Source organism: Artibeus jamaicensis, unplaced genomic scaffold (assembly GCF_021234435.1).
Source record: "Artibeus jamaicensis isolate MK-2021 breed Jamaican fruit bat unplaced genomic scaffold, CSHL_Jam_final contig_332, whole genome shotgun sequence".
Taxonomy (NCBI): domain Eukaryota; kingdom Metazoa; phylum Chordata; class Mammalia; order Chiroptera; family Phyllostomidae; genus Artibeus; species Artibeus jamaicensis.
In genome coordinates, this window is record NW_026521788.1 from 35,354,923 (window position 1) to 35,373,227 (window position 18,305).

The 18,305-nt window shown below is 35.5% G+C and overlaps 1 protein-coding gene across 5 annotated transcripts in view; it reads left to right on the forward strand.

Moving 5' to 3' along the window:
* The window catches only part of CCSER2 (coiled-coil serine rich protein 2), a 201,959-nt gene that overhangs the window by 152,502 nt on the left and 31,152 nt on the right, over positions 1-18,305 (forward strand). For all 5 annotated transcript variants that reach the window (XM_053663911.1, XM_053663912.1, XM_053663913.1 and 2 more), the window contains 2 exons: positions 6,269-6,355; positions 9,157-9,246. In XM_053663911.1, coding sequence (XP_053519886.1) covers positions 6,269-6,355; positions 9,157-9,246 — 177 coding nt within the window. The remainder of the gene's footprint in view (positions 1-6,268; positions 6,356-9,156; positions 9,247-18,305) is intronic.

The following is an 18,305-nucleotide window of genomic DNA, read 5'->3' on the forward strand; positions in this document are numbered from 1 at the left end:
AACCTCAAAATATTGGCACCTTAGAAGAAAAGTTCATTTCTCAGTTATTAATTTTTAATATCTTACATACTGGCTGTAGATCAACTAGAACTCAGTTTCATGGGGGTTTTTTTTCACTCTGAAATTGGAGCTAGAGAATCAGCCCCTACTTATCCTGGAACATAGTGTTTTTGTATTGAGGGAGAAGAACAGTGCCAGAATAACATTTGATTCTGCTCGAATGTAGCATGTGTTACTTCCACAACAAACCAAGTGATGAAGCCTGCTATTAGTGATCAGAGAAGCATAATTTTCTCACCAGGTATGGAGTGACTTACTGGGAACAGGATTGTATATGAAACAATCAAAACCTAACAAATCTAGGAGAGTAGACACATCTGGTTATCTAATCATGGCTTTTCAACATTGGACCTACCTGCCATTGCACAAATTTCTTCCCATCTCTACACTTTCATCATTTGTGCATATAATAATCTAAATCAGAGAGTCTACAGAACATCCTTTTTAAAAAGACTTTTAAGTGTACATCTGTTTAACACCGCTGATTATCTTGCAAAGGTGACTTTTTTCTGCATTCTTTTTTTGTGAAAAGTTTTTTACACATAAAGTCTTCTTAAAGAAAAAAATTAGCTTCCGGCCAAGATGAAGGTGTAGGTAGACACACTGTGCCTCCTCGCACAACCATAATTAAGGACAGTAAAAATCTAGAAACAAAAAAACCAGAACTGACAGGAAATTGAACTGTACAGAAGTCCAACAACCATTCATCAAGACTTGTAAGACGGGTGGCGTCGGCAGTTGTTGGAAAGGTGTTGCAGCAGGAAAAACCAGTAGCTGGCGACCCAGGCATGCAGGTGGCAGCTAGCAGACCCTGTGCATGTGCGCAGGTAGTGGCCGTAGACCCTGGGCGTGGGGTGGCAACAGGCAGACCCAGTGAGGCACACAAGGCAACTGACTGACCGCAGTCACACATTTGTGCGCAGATAAACCAGGCAAAAATGGGCAGCAAGACAGACTGCACAACCCAGGGCACCAGCAATGGGAAATAAAGCCTAAAAGCACTGATTGAAAATACTTGTGGGGGTTGAAGTGGCTGGAGAGACTCCCAGCATCACAGGAGTTCTTTGGAGAAACCCACAGGATCCTAGAACGTACAGAAGGCCACCTACCCAGGAACCAGCACCAGAAGGGCCCAATTTGCTGTGGGAAAGGGCAAAAGGGACTGGAATCCAAAAGACAGCAAAGCAAGTGCCATTGTTACCTCTGACCCCACCTCCACATACAGTGTCACAACCCAGCGACGGGCAGGGGTGATTGGTGAAACACCTAAGGCTCTTCCCCTCACTATGTAACAGGCACAACCAGACCTCCCCCCCAAAAAAATGGCTCAAACAGAAGAACAGATCAAAGCCCCAGAGCCAATAATTCTAAGCCACCAAGAGATAGCCAACCTATCAGATGCACAGTTTAAAACACTGGTGATCAGAATGCTCACAGAATTGGTTGATTTTGGTTGCAAATTATATGAAAAACTGAAGGCTACACTAAGTGAAATGAAGCAAAATGCACAAGAAACCAACAGCAATGGAAAGGAAACTGGAACTCAAATCAATGGAGTGAACCAGAAGGAAGAAAGAAACAACCAAATAGAAAAGAAGGAAGAAACAAGAAACAAAAAATGAGGAGAGGCTTAAGGAACCTCCCAGACATTTTTAAACTTTCCAACATCCGAATTATAGGGGTACCAGAAGGGGAAGTGGAAGAGTAACAAGTAGAAAACTTATTTGAACAAATAATAAAGGAGAACTTCCCCAATCTGGCAAAGGAAATAGACTTCCAGGAAGCTCAGAGAGTCCCAAAGAAGTTGGATCCAAGGAGGAACATACCAAGGCACATCATCATTACATTAGCCAAGATTAAAATGAAGGAGAGAATTCTAGAAGCAGCAAGAGATAAGGGGACAGTCACCTACAAAGGAGTTCCCATCAGACTGTCAGCTGATTTCTCAAAAGAGACCTTACAGGCAAGAAGGGACTGGAAAGAAGTATTCCAAGTCATGAAATCCAAAGACCTACATCCAAGATTGCTCTATCCAGCAAAGCTGTCATTTAGAATGCAAAGGCAGATAAAGTGTTTCCCAGATAAGGTGAAGTTCAAGGAGTTCATCATCACCAGGCCCTTATTATACGAAATGTTAAAGGGACTTATCTAAGAAAAAGAAAATAAAAAATATAAACAGTGAAAGGACAGCAAACTCACAGTTATTAACAACCACACCTAAAACAAAAGCAAACTAAGCAGACAGCTAGAATAGGAACAGAACCATAGAAATGGAGATCACATGGAGGAGTAGAAACAGGGGAATGGGAGGAGGAGAACGGGGGAAAGGTATAGAGAATAAGTAGCATAGAAAGTAGGTAGAAAAAAGGGGGAGGGCGAGAGTAGTGTGGGAAATGTAGAAGCTAAAGAACTTGTGACACATGGACATGAACTAAAGGGGGAAATGGTGGGGGAGGGAGTGTGCAGTGTGGAGGGGAATGAAGGGGGGAAATGGGACAACTGTAATAGCACAATCAATAAAATATATTTTTAAAATTCCTACTTTTTATATCAGTATTTTCATTTTTTTAGTTTTTATCGAAATGTTTAATATTACATAAAAGACATATTATTACACAGTATTTCTTACACCTTCTAGGTAGGACCATTACTAGTCTTTCTTCTTTTTTAATGAAAGGCAATAACCGATAGTGTCTCTCTCTCTAGTACACTAGACTCCCTTTCATCATCAGATTCCCTGCTCTGTGTCCATGTCATCCCAAATGGTTTAACAGTTCTGCATCATTACAAATTTAAGGTTTAAAATCTCCACTGGACCTGCCATGTCTTTTTATCTCAGGACAACTCCCTCTGCCATTCCCCTTATGAACTATTCCAGACAAACTGTGTTCAGGCCCCTTCCTTGGCCACTCTCTTGAAGTTCTCCAGGTAGCCTTGTGTTTATTTAGCAAGATCTGCTGCTTTCCTTTCTGCCTTCCAACTTATCTGTAGCTATTGCCATTCTCATTCACTTTGTTCCAGCTACAGGGGAAAAGTGGCCACAATGCTGTGCAAGATCACCCATTCTTCTTGTGTTCTTGACTCTTTTCTGCCGCTTTATCTACTCCCTCTTCATCCTCAGTTTCTAAATTTGTATTTATTTTCTGTCTTAAATTCAGTAAATAAAAAATAAAGTTTCCCTTGACTCCCCTTAAGACCCCTTCTAGTACATGTGCAAACATTGAAAAATGAAAATAGCTACTGATTTTAATGTAGACATTTGGTGTGGCTTTTGTATTAAAAGCTTTTAGCCCTTGGTTTTTGTTTCACTTCTTTCTGAAATCCCTCACACCTTTTTTCTCCCATTTTATTTGTAGGTTTCTTCTCTTCTTTAGAATGTAGATTTATGTCTTCAGCCCAGTTTCTTGGAACCTTTTTCAGTCATGATTTCACATATGAAATACTTGACATGATGTAAAGTCTTTCTTTAATAATAATTGGTAATCTAGTTGCCCATTGGACATTTCCACTGTATGTCCCATCCACTACTTTTAATAATATATTAAAGACTCACAAATATTTATTTTTGGACATATATATTCCTCCTCCTTTATTCTCCAGTGCTTTTAGTTGCACAGTCATTCACTGTATTACCCCAGGTAGAAAAACAGGTGTTACTCTTTACTGCTCTTCTGTTCTGTTCTCTTACATGCAGTGAATCACCAAAAACTTTCAATTTTGAGTCTTCTCCTCTGCCTTCTTTCCCTTATTATCATTGTCATTAGTCTGGCTCCTACTTACCTGGAGTGTTATATCTTTTTTTTTAAATATTTTATTTACTTATTTCTAGAGAGAGGGGAAGGGAAGGAGAAAGAGTGGGAGAGAAACGTCAATATGTGGTTGCCTCACATGTGTCCTTCACCGGGGACTTGGCCCGCAACCCAAGCACATGCCCTGACTGGGAATCAAACCGACAATTCTTTGCCTCACAGGCCTGTGCTCAATCCACTGAGCTACACCAGCCAGGGCTGGAGTGTTATATCTTGATAAGAAGTTCCCTAGCCTCTTTTTGTTGTTGTTGTCAAATATGGCTTCCAAACATCTATCAAAGACATCTCGAATGCAGAATCATCTATGTTTCCTGGTGTGAGCCATACTTCATGCTCGTGGTCCTTTATGATCTAACCATTGCCTAGTTATCAGCCACATTGCTCCCCATCACTCAGCACAACCTTTGTGTGACTACACCGCTGTTTAGGTCTCCAGATTGTGCTGTGCTTGTGCTGTGCTTGTCCTCATCTCTGTATTTTCATACAATACTTAAAGTCTCTTACCCTAAAATCCAAAGCCTGCCACACTTCTGTACCTTCAGAACTTTTTACTCATCCTTTAAGACTCCCCTGGAGCTAACCCTCTTGTATTCTCCTTTATGTGTAAATCCCTTAAAGTAGTGCCTGTCATAAAGTAAATGCTGCTTATTAGTGTTATTACTTTACTACATTGTAGTTTGTTTTCATTTTTGGGTCCTTCACTCCATCAGTGGCAGAACCTAGCAGTGACTGAGTGATAGCTATATAATATTCCATCAAGTTGCTGTAATGTATTTCAGTTGTTCCCTTACAGAACAAGTGTTAATCTATAAACCTTCAGATTAACACCTTGTTGTAAGTTTTCTCCTATTTAGCATCATTTGTTTGGCATAGATTTCTAGGATTGGGCCAACCAAGTTGAAGACTGAAAGTATTTTTGTAATTCCTGTATATGACCATACTTTTTTCAGAAAGGTTAGTTGTGGTATTAATCACATTGAGCATTTCTTTCCCAAATTTAATACCCATAAAATATTTCATATTTCTTCAACAAATTAAACAGCACATTTTGCCAGTTATATCGTGTGTTTGTGAGAACTGGCTGTTTGTCTCTGCAGCCTAAAGAATGATGTTATGTGTTGAACAGGCTCTTACATAGTTGAGATATAAACCCTTTGTCATGTTTCTTTAGGTTTTCACCAGCTTTTAATTTTGATGTTAAGTGTATAGATGCTTTAAATATTATGTAATTAAATATATTTATCATTTTTACTAGTTTCGTTTGCCACATAGCTTAAAATTATATCCTTCATGATCTGCAATTCGTCTCTTTTCAGTCTTGGTATATGAATTTAAAAATTTTTTAAGTTCTTTAATTTTAACTGGAAATATTTTTTATATACATATTATAAGTAGTCTTTTCCAATTGCAGTACACATAGCATAATTAAGAAATCTTTTCTCCCCCTTTGTTTATTTGCTATGTTAAAACCTTTGCAAAATGTGTATTTCTGATCTGTTGTTAAAGAGATTGCAATGTTTTTTGTTTCCAGCGTATCTGAGGGACATGGCTTACTTTGCTCAGTAACAACGCATTGTAATTATTTGCTTATGTATTTTTCTGCTTGGAAAGATGATAATATAATTTATGTTTATTCTAATTTCTTTGTTTCCACTACTTCCTCAGTATATATTTCTCAATATATGTAACTGTAGGGTAATATACTTGGGAATATAGCTGGATTCCTGCTTAACTTGACGATAGATTTCCATTTAATAATATTAGGAATTTCTTATAGATTAAATGGACAGGGTATTTTCCCTTCAATTCAGGTAATTCTCAGAAAAGTTGCTCCTGGCAAATTATCTCCTGGTTACTTTTGAGGCACGTTTATCTTTCTGCTGAATTCTGAACCAGCCGTGAAATAACTGTTACTTTAATGACACTGTTCCCTTTGCTTGTTGTGCCCTCCTCCAGTGACAGGCCCCTCTTATACATCCCTTGAAATTTAGCTGGAGTTACTGTTTTGTATCTCGTTTGTTCTACTAGATGGCCTGTGTCCCGGTTTCCTTATATGTAAAATGGGGATAATAGTACCTACCATGGGGATGTGGTCAGGATCAAGTGCTTTGACAACTGACAGAACTTAGTTCTTGGCACCTTGTTAAATATTCAGTGAATATTAGCTGTTATTATTGTTCATTGTTTACGTGTCTAACTCCATAAGACAATGAATTCATAGACTATTAAAATGTGTTTTGGGTTTGTTTTTTTTTTAGTTTAATAGCTGGTCTATTTAGTAAGAATTTTTTTCTCTTGAATGAACAAATCTGCTCATTCTTCATTATTGATTTAATGTTTCTCATTGGGGTATTTTAAATGCAGTTAAATACTTTATGTTAAATTTTTTAATGTTTCAGAGTGAAGACTTATTAAATGAAATAAAACAACTTAAAGAGGAAATAAAGAAAAAAGATGAAAAGATCCAACTATTAGAACATCAGCTTGTAAGTAGTATAGTGTATAGAGAAGACTTTGTAAAACTCAGCAATATGTATTTTTTATAAAACCATAGCCAGAATCAAAGTTTGACTTTGGTTTTGGCTTTCACAGTTGCATTATCACATTATTTTTAGGTTATATGCCCTCTAAAAGTATGTGGTTTAACTTATAAATTGTAAATAGTCAAGGTGAAAAGAAAATCTTTGTCCATTCATTTTCAGTGGCATATGTTTTGGGGTTTTGAAATTCACCAATTTACAATAAGTCTTTTTATTGCTAAAGGGTAAATGTCTTTTCCTCGTGTGTTTTTAAAGAACTGAGTACTGCTGAGTCGAAAACGGGGCATTTTTCTCTCTGGTAGCAGAATGAAATTGGCTATCTGACTGAGGTACCTGTACAACTCTGTTAGACGAAATGTTCCTTCTCCATGGACAGTGGTGGATAGAATCTTCATAATTTTATAGTGGTCACAGTTTCAAATGCAGGGCCATGTGAAAATAACATGTACACTGTCTTGAAGTTAGACAGAGTTTAGTTGGTAGTAATATAAAAGAGTAGAATAAGAAGAATGTAATGGCATAAAAATACCAATAGGCCAAGAAAAATCTTTGTTGGATGTCAAAAGCATATTACTAAAAAGTAGGTTTTCTTAATTATGGAAAACACGGATATTTGCCAAATCTTACTCTTCATATGACAGTACATAGACACAACAAAAGGAAATTATTTCCAGAATTGCACTAGTCAAGATAGAATAAGTAATGTGCTTGCATTAAGATAAGCACTTTATATTACTTTTATCTTCTTTGCACACATCCCATATACGTTGAAAGCTAAGTCCCAGTAGAGTGAACACCAGCAGACCCTGACTTGACTCTTGAATTGAACAACTCAGAATTGAACTGTGTGGGTCCACTTATTTGCAGTTTGTTTGTTTGTTGGGGTTTTTTTTTTGCAATAAACATACATAGTATTGTAAATGTATATTGCAGAGACTTGGCACACCTCAACCTCTTATCGTTCAAGAGTTGAATATATTGAATTTTGTTTCAATGACTATCTCATTTCTTAGGAATGAGAAATATGTCTGTATTACAAGAAATGAAAAATATGTCAGTACTACAGAGATTTTTTTGTTTTAATTAGATTTTATTTTGTATGTGGAAATTGAAATGATCTAGTTTCAATTTAGATAATTTTTGAATATTGGTAATTATTTTTAAAGTAGAAACTTAAAATTTTAACTTGATGCAGTAATGAATAATTTGTTGTACAGATTTTTCTACAAGAAAGTATATTTTCCTCCATTGGAATTATTTAACAAGTACAATGGGGTACCCCCCAAAACTGGAATTACCTTCTGGAAGGGTGGGCCCTAGTACAGGCTTCTGCTAGGTGAGTGTTCTGGGAACCTGTCTTATCAGTGTAACAGCTGGCATTGTTGTGAGAGGCTGCATTTGGCTTCAGGGAATTTTTTTGAAGAGTCTGCCTTTGTTTGATTTATGAGCGCACATGCCCACATCACACTAAGTGTTCAAGCAGTTTTTGATCAAAAAGGAAATGACGCTCATGCCCTACCTTCCTGTTCACCCAGTCTCGCCCTGAGCTACTTTGTTTCCCTGGATGAAAAAAGTCCTCAAAAGGAAACATATTGCCATTGTAGAAGAGGTGAGACAAAAAATGGAAGAAGCACTAAAAGGCATCAAAATTGATGAGTTCAAAAATTGTTTTGAGCAGTGGAAAAAACATCAGTATAGTATTACATAAAAAGGAGAGTACTTTGAAGGTGACTGAAGTTTAAACATGTAAGAATAAATACATGATTTTTTATAAATAAATTCCAGGGGTGGGAGGATTTGGTTCCTTTTTCATAATATGGTTATATTCCAACTTCACACTAAGGAGAAGTTCTCATTCTCAATCCTTTCATTTTTTAAAAAAGACTATTTTGAAAGAGAAGGGATGTGAGGGGAAGAAACATTGATTGGTTGCTTCTTACACACCCTTACCCTGGGACCTGGCCTGCAACCCAGGCATGTGCCCTGATTGGGAATCAAACTGGTGACCTTTCAATTTGCTGCTCAATCCACTGAACCACACCAGCCAAGGCAGTCTTTTCTTCAAAAATTTGGTATTTATTTGAAAGACCAAAGTTTACATAATAGATACATTACTTTGTGTAGTATAAATAACTAAATGAGTATGCTTTGAGTGGAATCATGGTTAGAGAATTCATTTGTGAATTGAGATGCTAAGATAGATCTTGTCAAAGGGCAGAGATCCTTCAAAGTATTACAGTCCAGTGAAGTTGGCACATCATTCATTAAAGGAGCTTAAAAGTTCTAGACATGTGAAAAGACAGTCTTACTTGCAGAATGTTAGTATTTAAAATCTGGTAGAAACCAGTTAAAAATGAATTTAAGAAATTGTGCTGCAGTTATTGTTGTAATCATAATAGTTTAGGGAAATACTTCAATTCTTGCAATTGTATTCTTTATGTACTGTATATTCTTATATATTTTTTCCACTTATATACATAAGTACTGTATATATTTAAATGCATAAAATTATAGGTAGTGCATTTTATGGATAATATAAGAGATTGCAAAAGGTAATTTTGACTCTTCAAAATTGTAACCTTCTGGCTGACTCTCAAACCCAATCTCTGAATAAGATGGAAGATGACCTAATAAATCTTGATGTTTGCTCTTCTTTTGTTAACCCTCTAAAAGAGACCCTAATTTTTTTGTATATGTAGGTGTGTTTGAAATATTACATCAGTATAAAAATTTGTATTTTTGTTCAGGCAACTCGATGTAACTGTCACCAAAAATCTAAAGAGGAAAAATGCACATATGTCGATAAATATACCCAGACACCCTGGAGAAGAATTCCTGTAAGTAGCATATACCCCTAACCCCTTCTCTTGTCATTTACTATTTTGATATTTTGTTCCACCTTGTTTTTACTCTAGCCTTTAAAAATTTTGAATCTGCAGTGGCTGTTCATTTCTTTTAGTAAGTTGTTTTTTCCTTGTCTCTTAGGCGTTTATGTGCTTTCTAAAGCTTTTCTTGTGTCTTACATAAGTGAATGTGCATTTAATAGCTTTTCTGTTCTGCATATTGTAATCCATTTTATTTGAGTGTCTAGTCTCCTCTCACTGCCTATATTTGTGAGAGTATTATTTCTCCATACTCTTAAAGAAACAGAAGTCCAAAATGCAGTCTTCCCTCTTTGGTAGCATATGACTCTTTGGAAATATATGATGCCATACATTCTTTTTTTTTGTTGAAATTTTAAAATATATTTTATTACCATGATTACTCATATTTCTCAAATGTTGAGGCCGTTAGGAAGTATAAATGCATTAGGATATACACAGTAAAGGGTATGTTTTTAGACATAGTTAGGGAATGGTTTGTTCTAAACAGAAAATAACCATATAGTCTGCCCTTCTTTGTTGTTTTTCAAAAATGATACATCTCAGAACATATTTAGTGCTAAGATATACTGACAATAATTTAATCTGAGTTTTTCTAAACTTAGCTCAGGTTGTGTCTGAGCCAGAGAATCATCATATGACCATCAGTTATCATTATCCTATTGTGCAGTGCTAAGCAGTCCATAGTCCTTTTTCAGAGAATGCCTAATAAGCTGGCCTTGACTCTTCTTTTGCCTTATTTTGTCAGTGGAATCCTAGTAACACAGATGAAAAATGACCTATAATGGTTAATATAATCAACAATCCATTTTTTAAAAGCAGGTGTAGGCCTTTAAAGTTTATAAACTACTTATTTCTTCTCATCTAATTAGTAACTTTTGTGTGCTCTGTATAAGTATGATGCTGATAGTTCATTTATTCAGCAAAAGTTTGGTGAGCCTCTCCCATCTAGTTAGGCTTCTAAAGTAGAAATGGGGATTTTTGGAAGGAAATACACAGGAAAATAAGGAGATTCCTCCATTAAGCAATTTAATAAAGGAACTGGTGATATGATATAAAGTGTAGTAAGATCTATAAGGTTCAAAAGATTGGGAAAGTCTAGTTGGAAGAATCAAGGAACACGGTGAAGAAGGTGAAGCGTGGTTGAATCATAGAAAGCAAATGATGCCAGTAGACAGAAGTGATTTTTCTTTAAAGTCAAAGGATGTGGAGAAGCCCTGGCCATGTGGCTTAGTTGGTTGGATCATCCTCCTGTACACCAGAGTCAGAGGATGTGGAAACTTACCTGTTTGGAAACAATTGCACAATGAAAGACCATGCCTCTTGTTTCTACATTGAGCTTGGGCTTTCCAGCTTCCTCCAAGTATCTTCATAGGGATGTTTGAGTCTTCTGACATTGTTACTAAGTAAATTGGTGGTTTCATTAAGTGTAAGTAGTTCTATTTTGCCATCCTTACGACAGTCTGTAACATCTCTGGCTCCCTCAACTTCACTGTTCTGGAAACTGGCTATTATTTATAAGTCTGCTCACTAGACAAAAATAAGTGGTGCGGAACACATCAAGACATTCCCTTAATATACTCTTGAGTTAGCTTTACTCTGACCTTGGGTGAATGAAGGTCAAATTTTCAGCCTAGCACATGTAACAAACTCAGACTTTAGGATTCCTTATTATTTATTTCCGTAGGAATCACCTGGTTGAATACCTTTGTTTTATAGGTAAGGCAATAAAAGCCAGGCCGATTAAATGGCATATTAAAGTTTCTGTAATGAACCAGTGGCTGAATTAGTACTGTTAACTTCAGACTGCTGGTTTTTAGTCCAGGTTTCTTTCCCCAAAAGCACACTGAAGAGCCTTGAAGGATGGAAAGAAGTTTCGCAGATTGAAATGGGAGGTATATTCTTGGCAAAAGGAACAATGCAAGTAAAGACAAAGAGGTGGGAAGGTACAGTTGGGTGATAGGATTTTGGCAGGAACATAGATGTACGTTTAGAGAAATAGTTGAAGTTAGTGTTAAAGTTCATTTGAAGGTAGAATTTAAATTTTTATCCAGGAATTAGTGGGAAAATAGTAGTATTTATTTAAAGAAAGAGTTACATACATTTTTTGATTAAATGCTAATTATTAAATGTTAATCTTAAATTTTTATTTTCTATGATTTTATATTCTTTAGACTTTGTTGGCTTCATTTAAAATAAATTACTTTGGAAACCATATATTATAATAACAAAGGTTTTACTTTTTTCTTTTAAAAAGTTACACCTTATTCTGCATGTTCTTTTTTAACAAGAACATAACATACTTAAACAAGATGTTGATGATGGGGATGAGGAGACACAGTGGGACTCATCTTTGGCAGCATCTAGTTTGTTAGGTGGTGATTTGGGGAATTAAAACATGTTATATTTTTTTAAATCTCCCAAGTTTATTATAAGTAAATTTTTTTTTATCTGGCTAACTCTTAGGGAAGACTGAAAGTAGTAATCTGAGTACTTACTTGTTTTTCGCTATTTCCTGTAATATGTTGGAACATTTAAATTCCTTTCTTGAGATTCTTCCTTAATTGAGGATGATAGAGTCTATCTCAGAGATTTGTGAGGCATACGTAAGCATTTCCTGTGAACATTTCTTGGAATAGGAGAAAGAAACCTGGCTGTAATGAAAGGCAGAGAAGGATAGTAGAAGAGAGAGAGTTACTGCCTATAATACTTGTTAGCAACTATTTAGGATATGGAAATAAAGAACAATACACATCTCAGTCAGAATCTGTCAGAAGAAGGAGAATGGTAGACCACCAATAGCAGTAGAGCAATTAAATTTGAATGTGTTGAGCCCAACATACATTTTTATAAATGTTTTCAAAAAAAGTTTGGTATTACCTAATTGCTGCAAATAAATTTGTCAAAGTAGAGAACCAACAGGAAATACACCAGAGGATGAAATAAGGCAGATCAGGGGAAAGAAGGAAAAGCAGATACTCACTCACTCATCCACAGATATTCGTGCGCCTGCTGTATTCTGGGCACTCTCCTAATCTTTGAGTGCAAACATGAAAACGGTACATACGGTCCCAGCATGTAGGATGCTTACAGAAACCTCAAATGTACCTAAAATGGTATTAATCTCACTCCTTCCTACATGTGAAAAACGTATGATTCATTCCCTGATGAGAGACAAATGGCTGCTCAGGTTTATGCTATGTGGTAGAGATTTTAGCAGTCCACTGTAATTATCCATATAACATGTTTGTAGTATTTAAAATTTCATATTGGGAGATAAAATGAAATGTTAAATGCAAGAAACAATGTAACTCAAAGATTGGTCTTAAGAGCATTCTCTCCTGAGTCCTTTTTCTTTTATATCATGTGCCTTCCTGATTTTGGAAGTGGGCAGCATTATCGATTAACTTTTATGTGAGATTAATGTCCTGATTTTAATTACCTGTGCCATTTTCTCCCGATTAGAGAGATGTCACAGTACTATTCATATATATTTCCAAAGGGAATTAAGGAGTTTATGTCTTTGTCAAGGTCCTTTATTGTAGTCACTGTTAGTTATATTTAAAATATGCCACTAAAAGTATTTTAAATGAAATATACATATACTTTTGTATTTAACAAGTGAGGTTTATAATGTGGTCATGCAATTATTTTTAAATTGTTTAATGTTTAGTGGATAATAGATGTTGACCATTGAATGTGGCCTGTGTTTCAATGAGCTCAATGCTGACAGGTACCATCTATGTTGCTGAGACATTCCATTCCATTGTGTGTCTTTTACATTGATTTTATAAACAATAGTACTGTGACTTTTATGGCTGGATTTGAAACCAATAACTGAGAAATAGAATTGTTTTTCAAGGCTAGGAAAAATTAAATATGGCTATTATAGCAATTGATTTACCTTGTCATAAATTTCAGGGTATCTAAATCTGTGCCCTTCATTACCAAATATAAGAATAATTGAGAGGCATTTTTGAAATCACCCAAAGAAGCAAAGTTAGTCTGCAGTACAGTTAGAAAACAAAGGATAGCCCCAAAGTTTTCTACTGCTAGGATCCCTTTTGTTTGTGTAATGTAAGGTACATTTTAATTTACTGGCTTGTACATTAGAATGCAGACAGGACACAGAGATTTTACTTTCAGGATTTATTTTTAGACAGCAGTCAGTGAGACATGGCTCACCCTCTTAGCTTTCCAAGCAGCATTCTAATGAAATCAGTGAGCTTTCCTAAAAGGTAATAAAAGAAATAACAAAACTTGCTCCCCTTTTTTTAGTCTGTGCTAGCTGAGTGATAATTTTATTATGCCTTTATTTGCTGGAACATTCCTACTTTTCTTTTTCTTTGCTATTTTCAAAAACATTTCTACAGATGTTTTAGAAAACGACTATATTTTAAATATCAAATATAACTAAATTTTTTGTTCCCCTAGAGCATGTCTCTTTAGTAGTATGCTCTGAAACTGCCAAAAGGTTACATTAATATTCCTGATATAGCAGAATATAATACTCTTTCTCTTACCCAATTCTAAAATTTCCAAACAATTATAGCCATCCAGATCATTCAGAGCAGTGAAGTATCAATGACCTTCAGCAAAGCCTACCTCTGAAACAAGTTGGGAGGATTATTTGTGGCCAGGGAGAACACAGTATGAGGAACCATCTCCATACAGTGTGTCACAAAGAAACTTTTGTAGGATTTGAGCTTTTCCTAGGGGACTGGAGGCAGGGTTTTACTGAGACTAGATACTGTCAGAAAGAAGAAAAGTTTGGGGTATTTTGTAAATGGTACAGTAACCTTGTTTTTATTCTATACTTACACAAAGCTATGAAGTGGTCTTATTTCGTTTTATGTTATCATGGTCTCAGAGTAACTTTGGTATTCTGTGAGATCATTTATGAGATCAGTCCTGGACACGAAGGACTGCTTGTTATCTTTCTCAGAGGGAATATACCTTGCATGGATTAAATAAAATTCTACCAACCAGATGAAATTTCTTGTACTGTTAAAACTCTGTAATACTTGGGTTGCTACCTCTCTATATTTTAAAATTACTTACTATATTTTGTCATGTACAAAGTACAATGTACATGTACATGTACAAAGCATGTACATGTACATACTTCGTGTTAGTCATGTACATACTTTGTGTTGTCATGTGTTAGTATACTTATTGGTGATGATAAAAGTAATGATTACATGAGAATATTGTGAGAGAAAAGAGAAATTTGGAGAGTTAACACTTGGATCACATTGTAGAGACTTAGATATTATACTGAGAACTTTCCACTTAATTCTGTAGCCAGAAGGTTCTATCAGGGAACAGGCTTAACCATGGTTTGCTACAAGAAAAATATGAGGGGAGAAACTGTATCTTGAGGCAAGAACTTTGTCTCATTTCTCTGCCAGTGCTTAACACAGGGATTTAGCAGGAATGAATTAATCCTAGTGAGCACAGAATGAAGGTAGGAAAGGTATTACAATAGCCCAGGCAAGAGAAGATGACTGACCTCTGCTTACTGATCTCTCATTGAGACGGAGGGAAGTTCACTGAGACAGAATCTGTTGTCATGATATAAGATTGGATGTGAAGATTGGAAGCCTGGATGACTGGGAAGATGGCATGGCAGCCATAAAAAATAGGAAAACCTAGAGAAAGGATTTTATTAGGGAGGGAAACTACTGAATATATACATATATATATAGGTCCTCCCTCATTCATAAATATAAATATATTTACATATATATTTATATTCATTCATAAATATTTACATATATGTGTTTACACACACACATATATATATTTATGAATAAGGGGGTCCCCAAAACTGAGAAAATTGTGTATATATTTATGTTTAAACTTCAGTCACCTTCAAAGTACTCTTCATTTGATACAATGCACATGTGGAGACTTTTTTCTTACTTATTGAAACAGTTTTTGAACTTACGATTTTGGTGCTTTTTAGTGCTTCTGCTGTTTTTTCTTGTGCCTCTTTCACATCAGCAAAATGTTTCTCTTTAAGAACTTTTTTTATCTAGGAAACAAAAAAGTCACTTGGGGCAAGAGCAGGTGAATAGGGAAGGTGGGGCATGGGGGTCATGCCTTTTTTGGTCAAAAACTGCTGAACACTCAGTGTGCTGTGGGCAGATGTGTTCCTAAATCACCTATCATGAAATGGGCAAATGCTTGAGTCTTGAAAAAAATTTACTGAAGCCGAACACAGCCTTTTACAACACCACCAGTTGGTACACTGATAGAGATGGGTTCCTAGAACCTTGTGGGGGAAGCCTGTACTACAAGGGGTCTGCCTTCGAGAAGATAATATTTAGGGTTTTTGGGGGGGCCATATATATATTTATGTATGTATATATTTTTATTTATTTATTTATTTAATCTGGGGGATTTATATATATTTTATCTCAGTTTGAAATTCTGGCCAAAGGGTAGAGGTGTTTGAATTTGTAGGATTGGAATTTGAAAAGTGTAGAAGAAGTTAGGTACAAATTTAGATTCAAAGTGTGTGGAGGACAGAAATCTTTTATAATAGAACTCGTCCACTGGGAAAACTCAGAAGTGCCGCAGACTTCTTGTGGGAGCAAGTGAGGCCCTCCCAGGAGGCTTCCTAAGCTCTCACAAAAGAGGGAGAGACGTGTTAACTAATTTTCCTGAATCAAGAAGAGTTTTCTGTATCTGTTGAGTGCTAAGATAAAAATCCCCCAGTCTCTCACCTCAGGTGGTAACTCTCATCTGCTCTCACCACTGCCCTATGAGAAAGCAGCTGTCTGAGGTCTGAGGTAAGAGTGGCAAGTGTTCTGAAAGACTTGGCTCTCAGTTCCTTATTTTATCTCTTGCCGTTAGAGCTCACAGAAGGAGGTTTTTTTGTGAAGACTTGGAATCTATAGGCTTTAGTTTATAGAGATAAGGAGATCCTTAAACATGTTTCCCTTCTTTCCCCAGGAGAATACGACCTTATTAATATAATCAGTGTTCCAAATAATTTTCCTCTATATTACTCTAATATGCATTATGGTTTTATTACTCTTTGTATTTTTACTTTTTATTTTTTCCTTGTATGAACTTTTTAATACAAGTTTTATCAAATATATTGTACTTGTCTTATTGGATACAACCATTAAAGATGTGTATTTTAATTATCTATTTGTCCTCATATTATTTTCATCAAGTCATCAATATAAAAATCCTCCTCCTCATTGTCATCACTGGGAGAGGTACCAATTTTGTGAGGAAAGTTTAGGGACTAAAACTGAACCCCGTAGGTGGAAATTATAGCTCAGTGTTAAAATTTTTTAGTTGAATATGAGAAAGGACTTTCTAACAGAGCTGTGCAAAGGTAGAATGAGCTGTCTTAAATAAAATGACTTCGGCTCTCTCTTCTATCCTTAGTTTTCTCTCCTGAAAAAAGTGAGAATAATTATACCACGCACTCCATAAACTTGTTGTAATGCTTAAAGTGTTAATCCCACAAATTACTGGTCTGTGAAGTACTTGTTTGTACCTGAATGTCCTTTCCCATCTTCTTTTTTCCTTTTCTGAAAACACACATATATAAATAAATAAATATATATTTTTTATTTTTATTTTTTGTTTGTTTGTTTGTTTATTTAGTCTCGATATGAGTCCTTTATTTGGCATATGGTTTGGAAGTACTTTTCCTCACTAGCTTGTCTTTTCAGAGTCTTTCACAAAGCAAAATATTTTAATTTTGATGAGGTCCAACATATTGATTTTCTTTTATGGGTTGTGCTTTTCATATTATGTTTAAACTCTTCACCAAGCCGAAGATACTGAAAGTATTTTCTTTTCTTCTAAAATGTTTATAGCTTTACATTTTATGTTTAAATCTATGATCTGTTTCGAGTTCATTTTTATGTGAGATATGAAGTTTATGTCAAAGTTTATTATTTTCCTATGAATATACATTTGCTTTGCACCATTTGTTTAAAAGACTGTCCTTTTCCTATTGAATTGCTTTTGTATCTGTCAAATATCAGTTGACAGTACTTGTGTGGATCATCTTCTTGGTTCTATTCCATTGATCTTTTTGTCTGTCCCTATACCAGTACCACACTGTCTTGAATGCTATAGCTGTACAGTCTTAAATTGACTACCGTGATTCCTTCTACTTTATTACTACTTTTCAAAGTTGTTTGTATATTTCTAGTTCCTTCGCCTCTCCACATACTTCTTGTCTGTATTTTAAAATAATTTTTGCCAGGATTTTGACAGAAAATGTCACTTAAATATCATTTGGGGGAGAATTAATATTTCTAGTGTGTTGAGTCTTCAGTCCGTGATGAGGTATCTATATCACCATTAATTTGAAACTACTTTGATCTTAATCACTAAATTCTGATTTTCAGAATACAAGTCCTGCATATGCTTTCTTAGGTTTATTAAGCATTTCATTTTTTGGAGTGATTAAGAATGGCACTGTATTTTAAATTTGTTTCCTGTGTTCATTGGGGGTGTTTAGAAATACAGTTGAGCTTTGTGTCTTTTTATCTCGTGAATTTATTAGATTCACTCATCTGGGAGTTTTTCTTTAGTTTGCATTGGCTGTGTGTACCATCATGTCATCTGCAAATAAGAACAATTTTCTTACTTTTGATCTACATGTCTTTTATTTTATTTTGCTGTATTATGCTGCTTGTGAGGACTTTCAGTAATTTGTTGAGTAAAAATGGTGAGAGTGGGCATTCTTGTCATGTTACTGATTTAAGGGGGGAAGCATTCAGTCTTTCACTATTAAGTAAAAGTTACCTGTAGACATTTGAGAGATGCTCTTTATCAAGTTGAAGAACTTCTCTATTCCTAGGGTGCTGAGAGATTGTGTCATGAATGTGTTTTGGATTTTGTGTTAAATGATTCTGCTGAATAAATATATGTGAATATGTGATTTTGGTTGCATTAATTGGTTTCTGAATAATGAATCAGTCTTGTTGCCCTAAACATCTCTTGGTCGTGGTGTATAATTCTTTTATATATTTTTG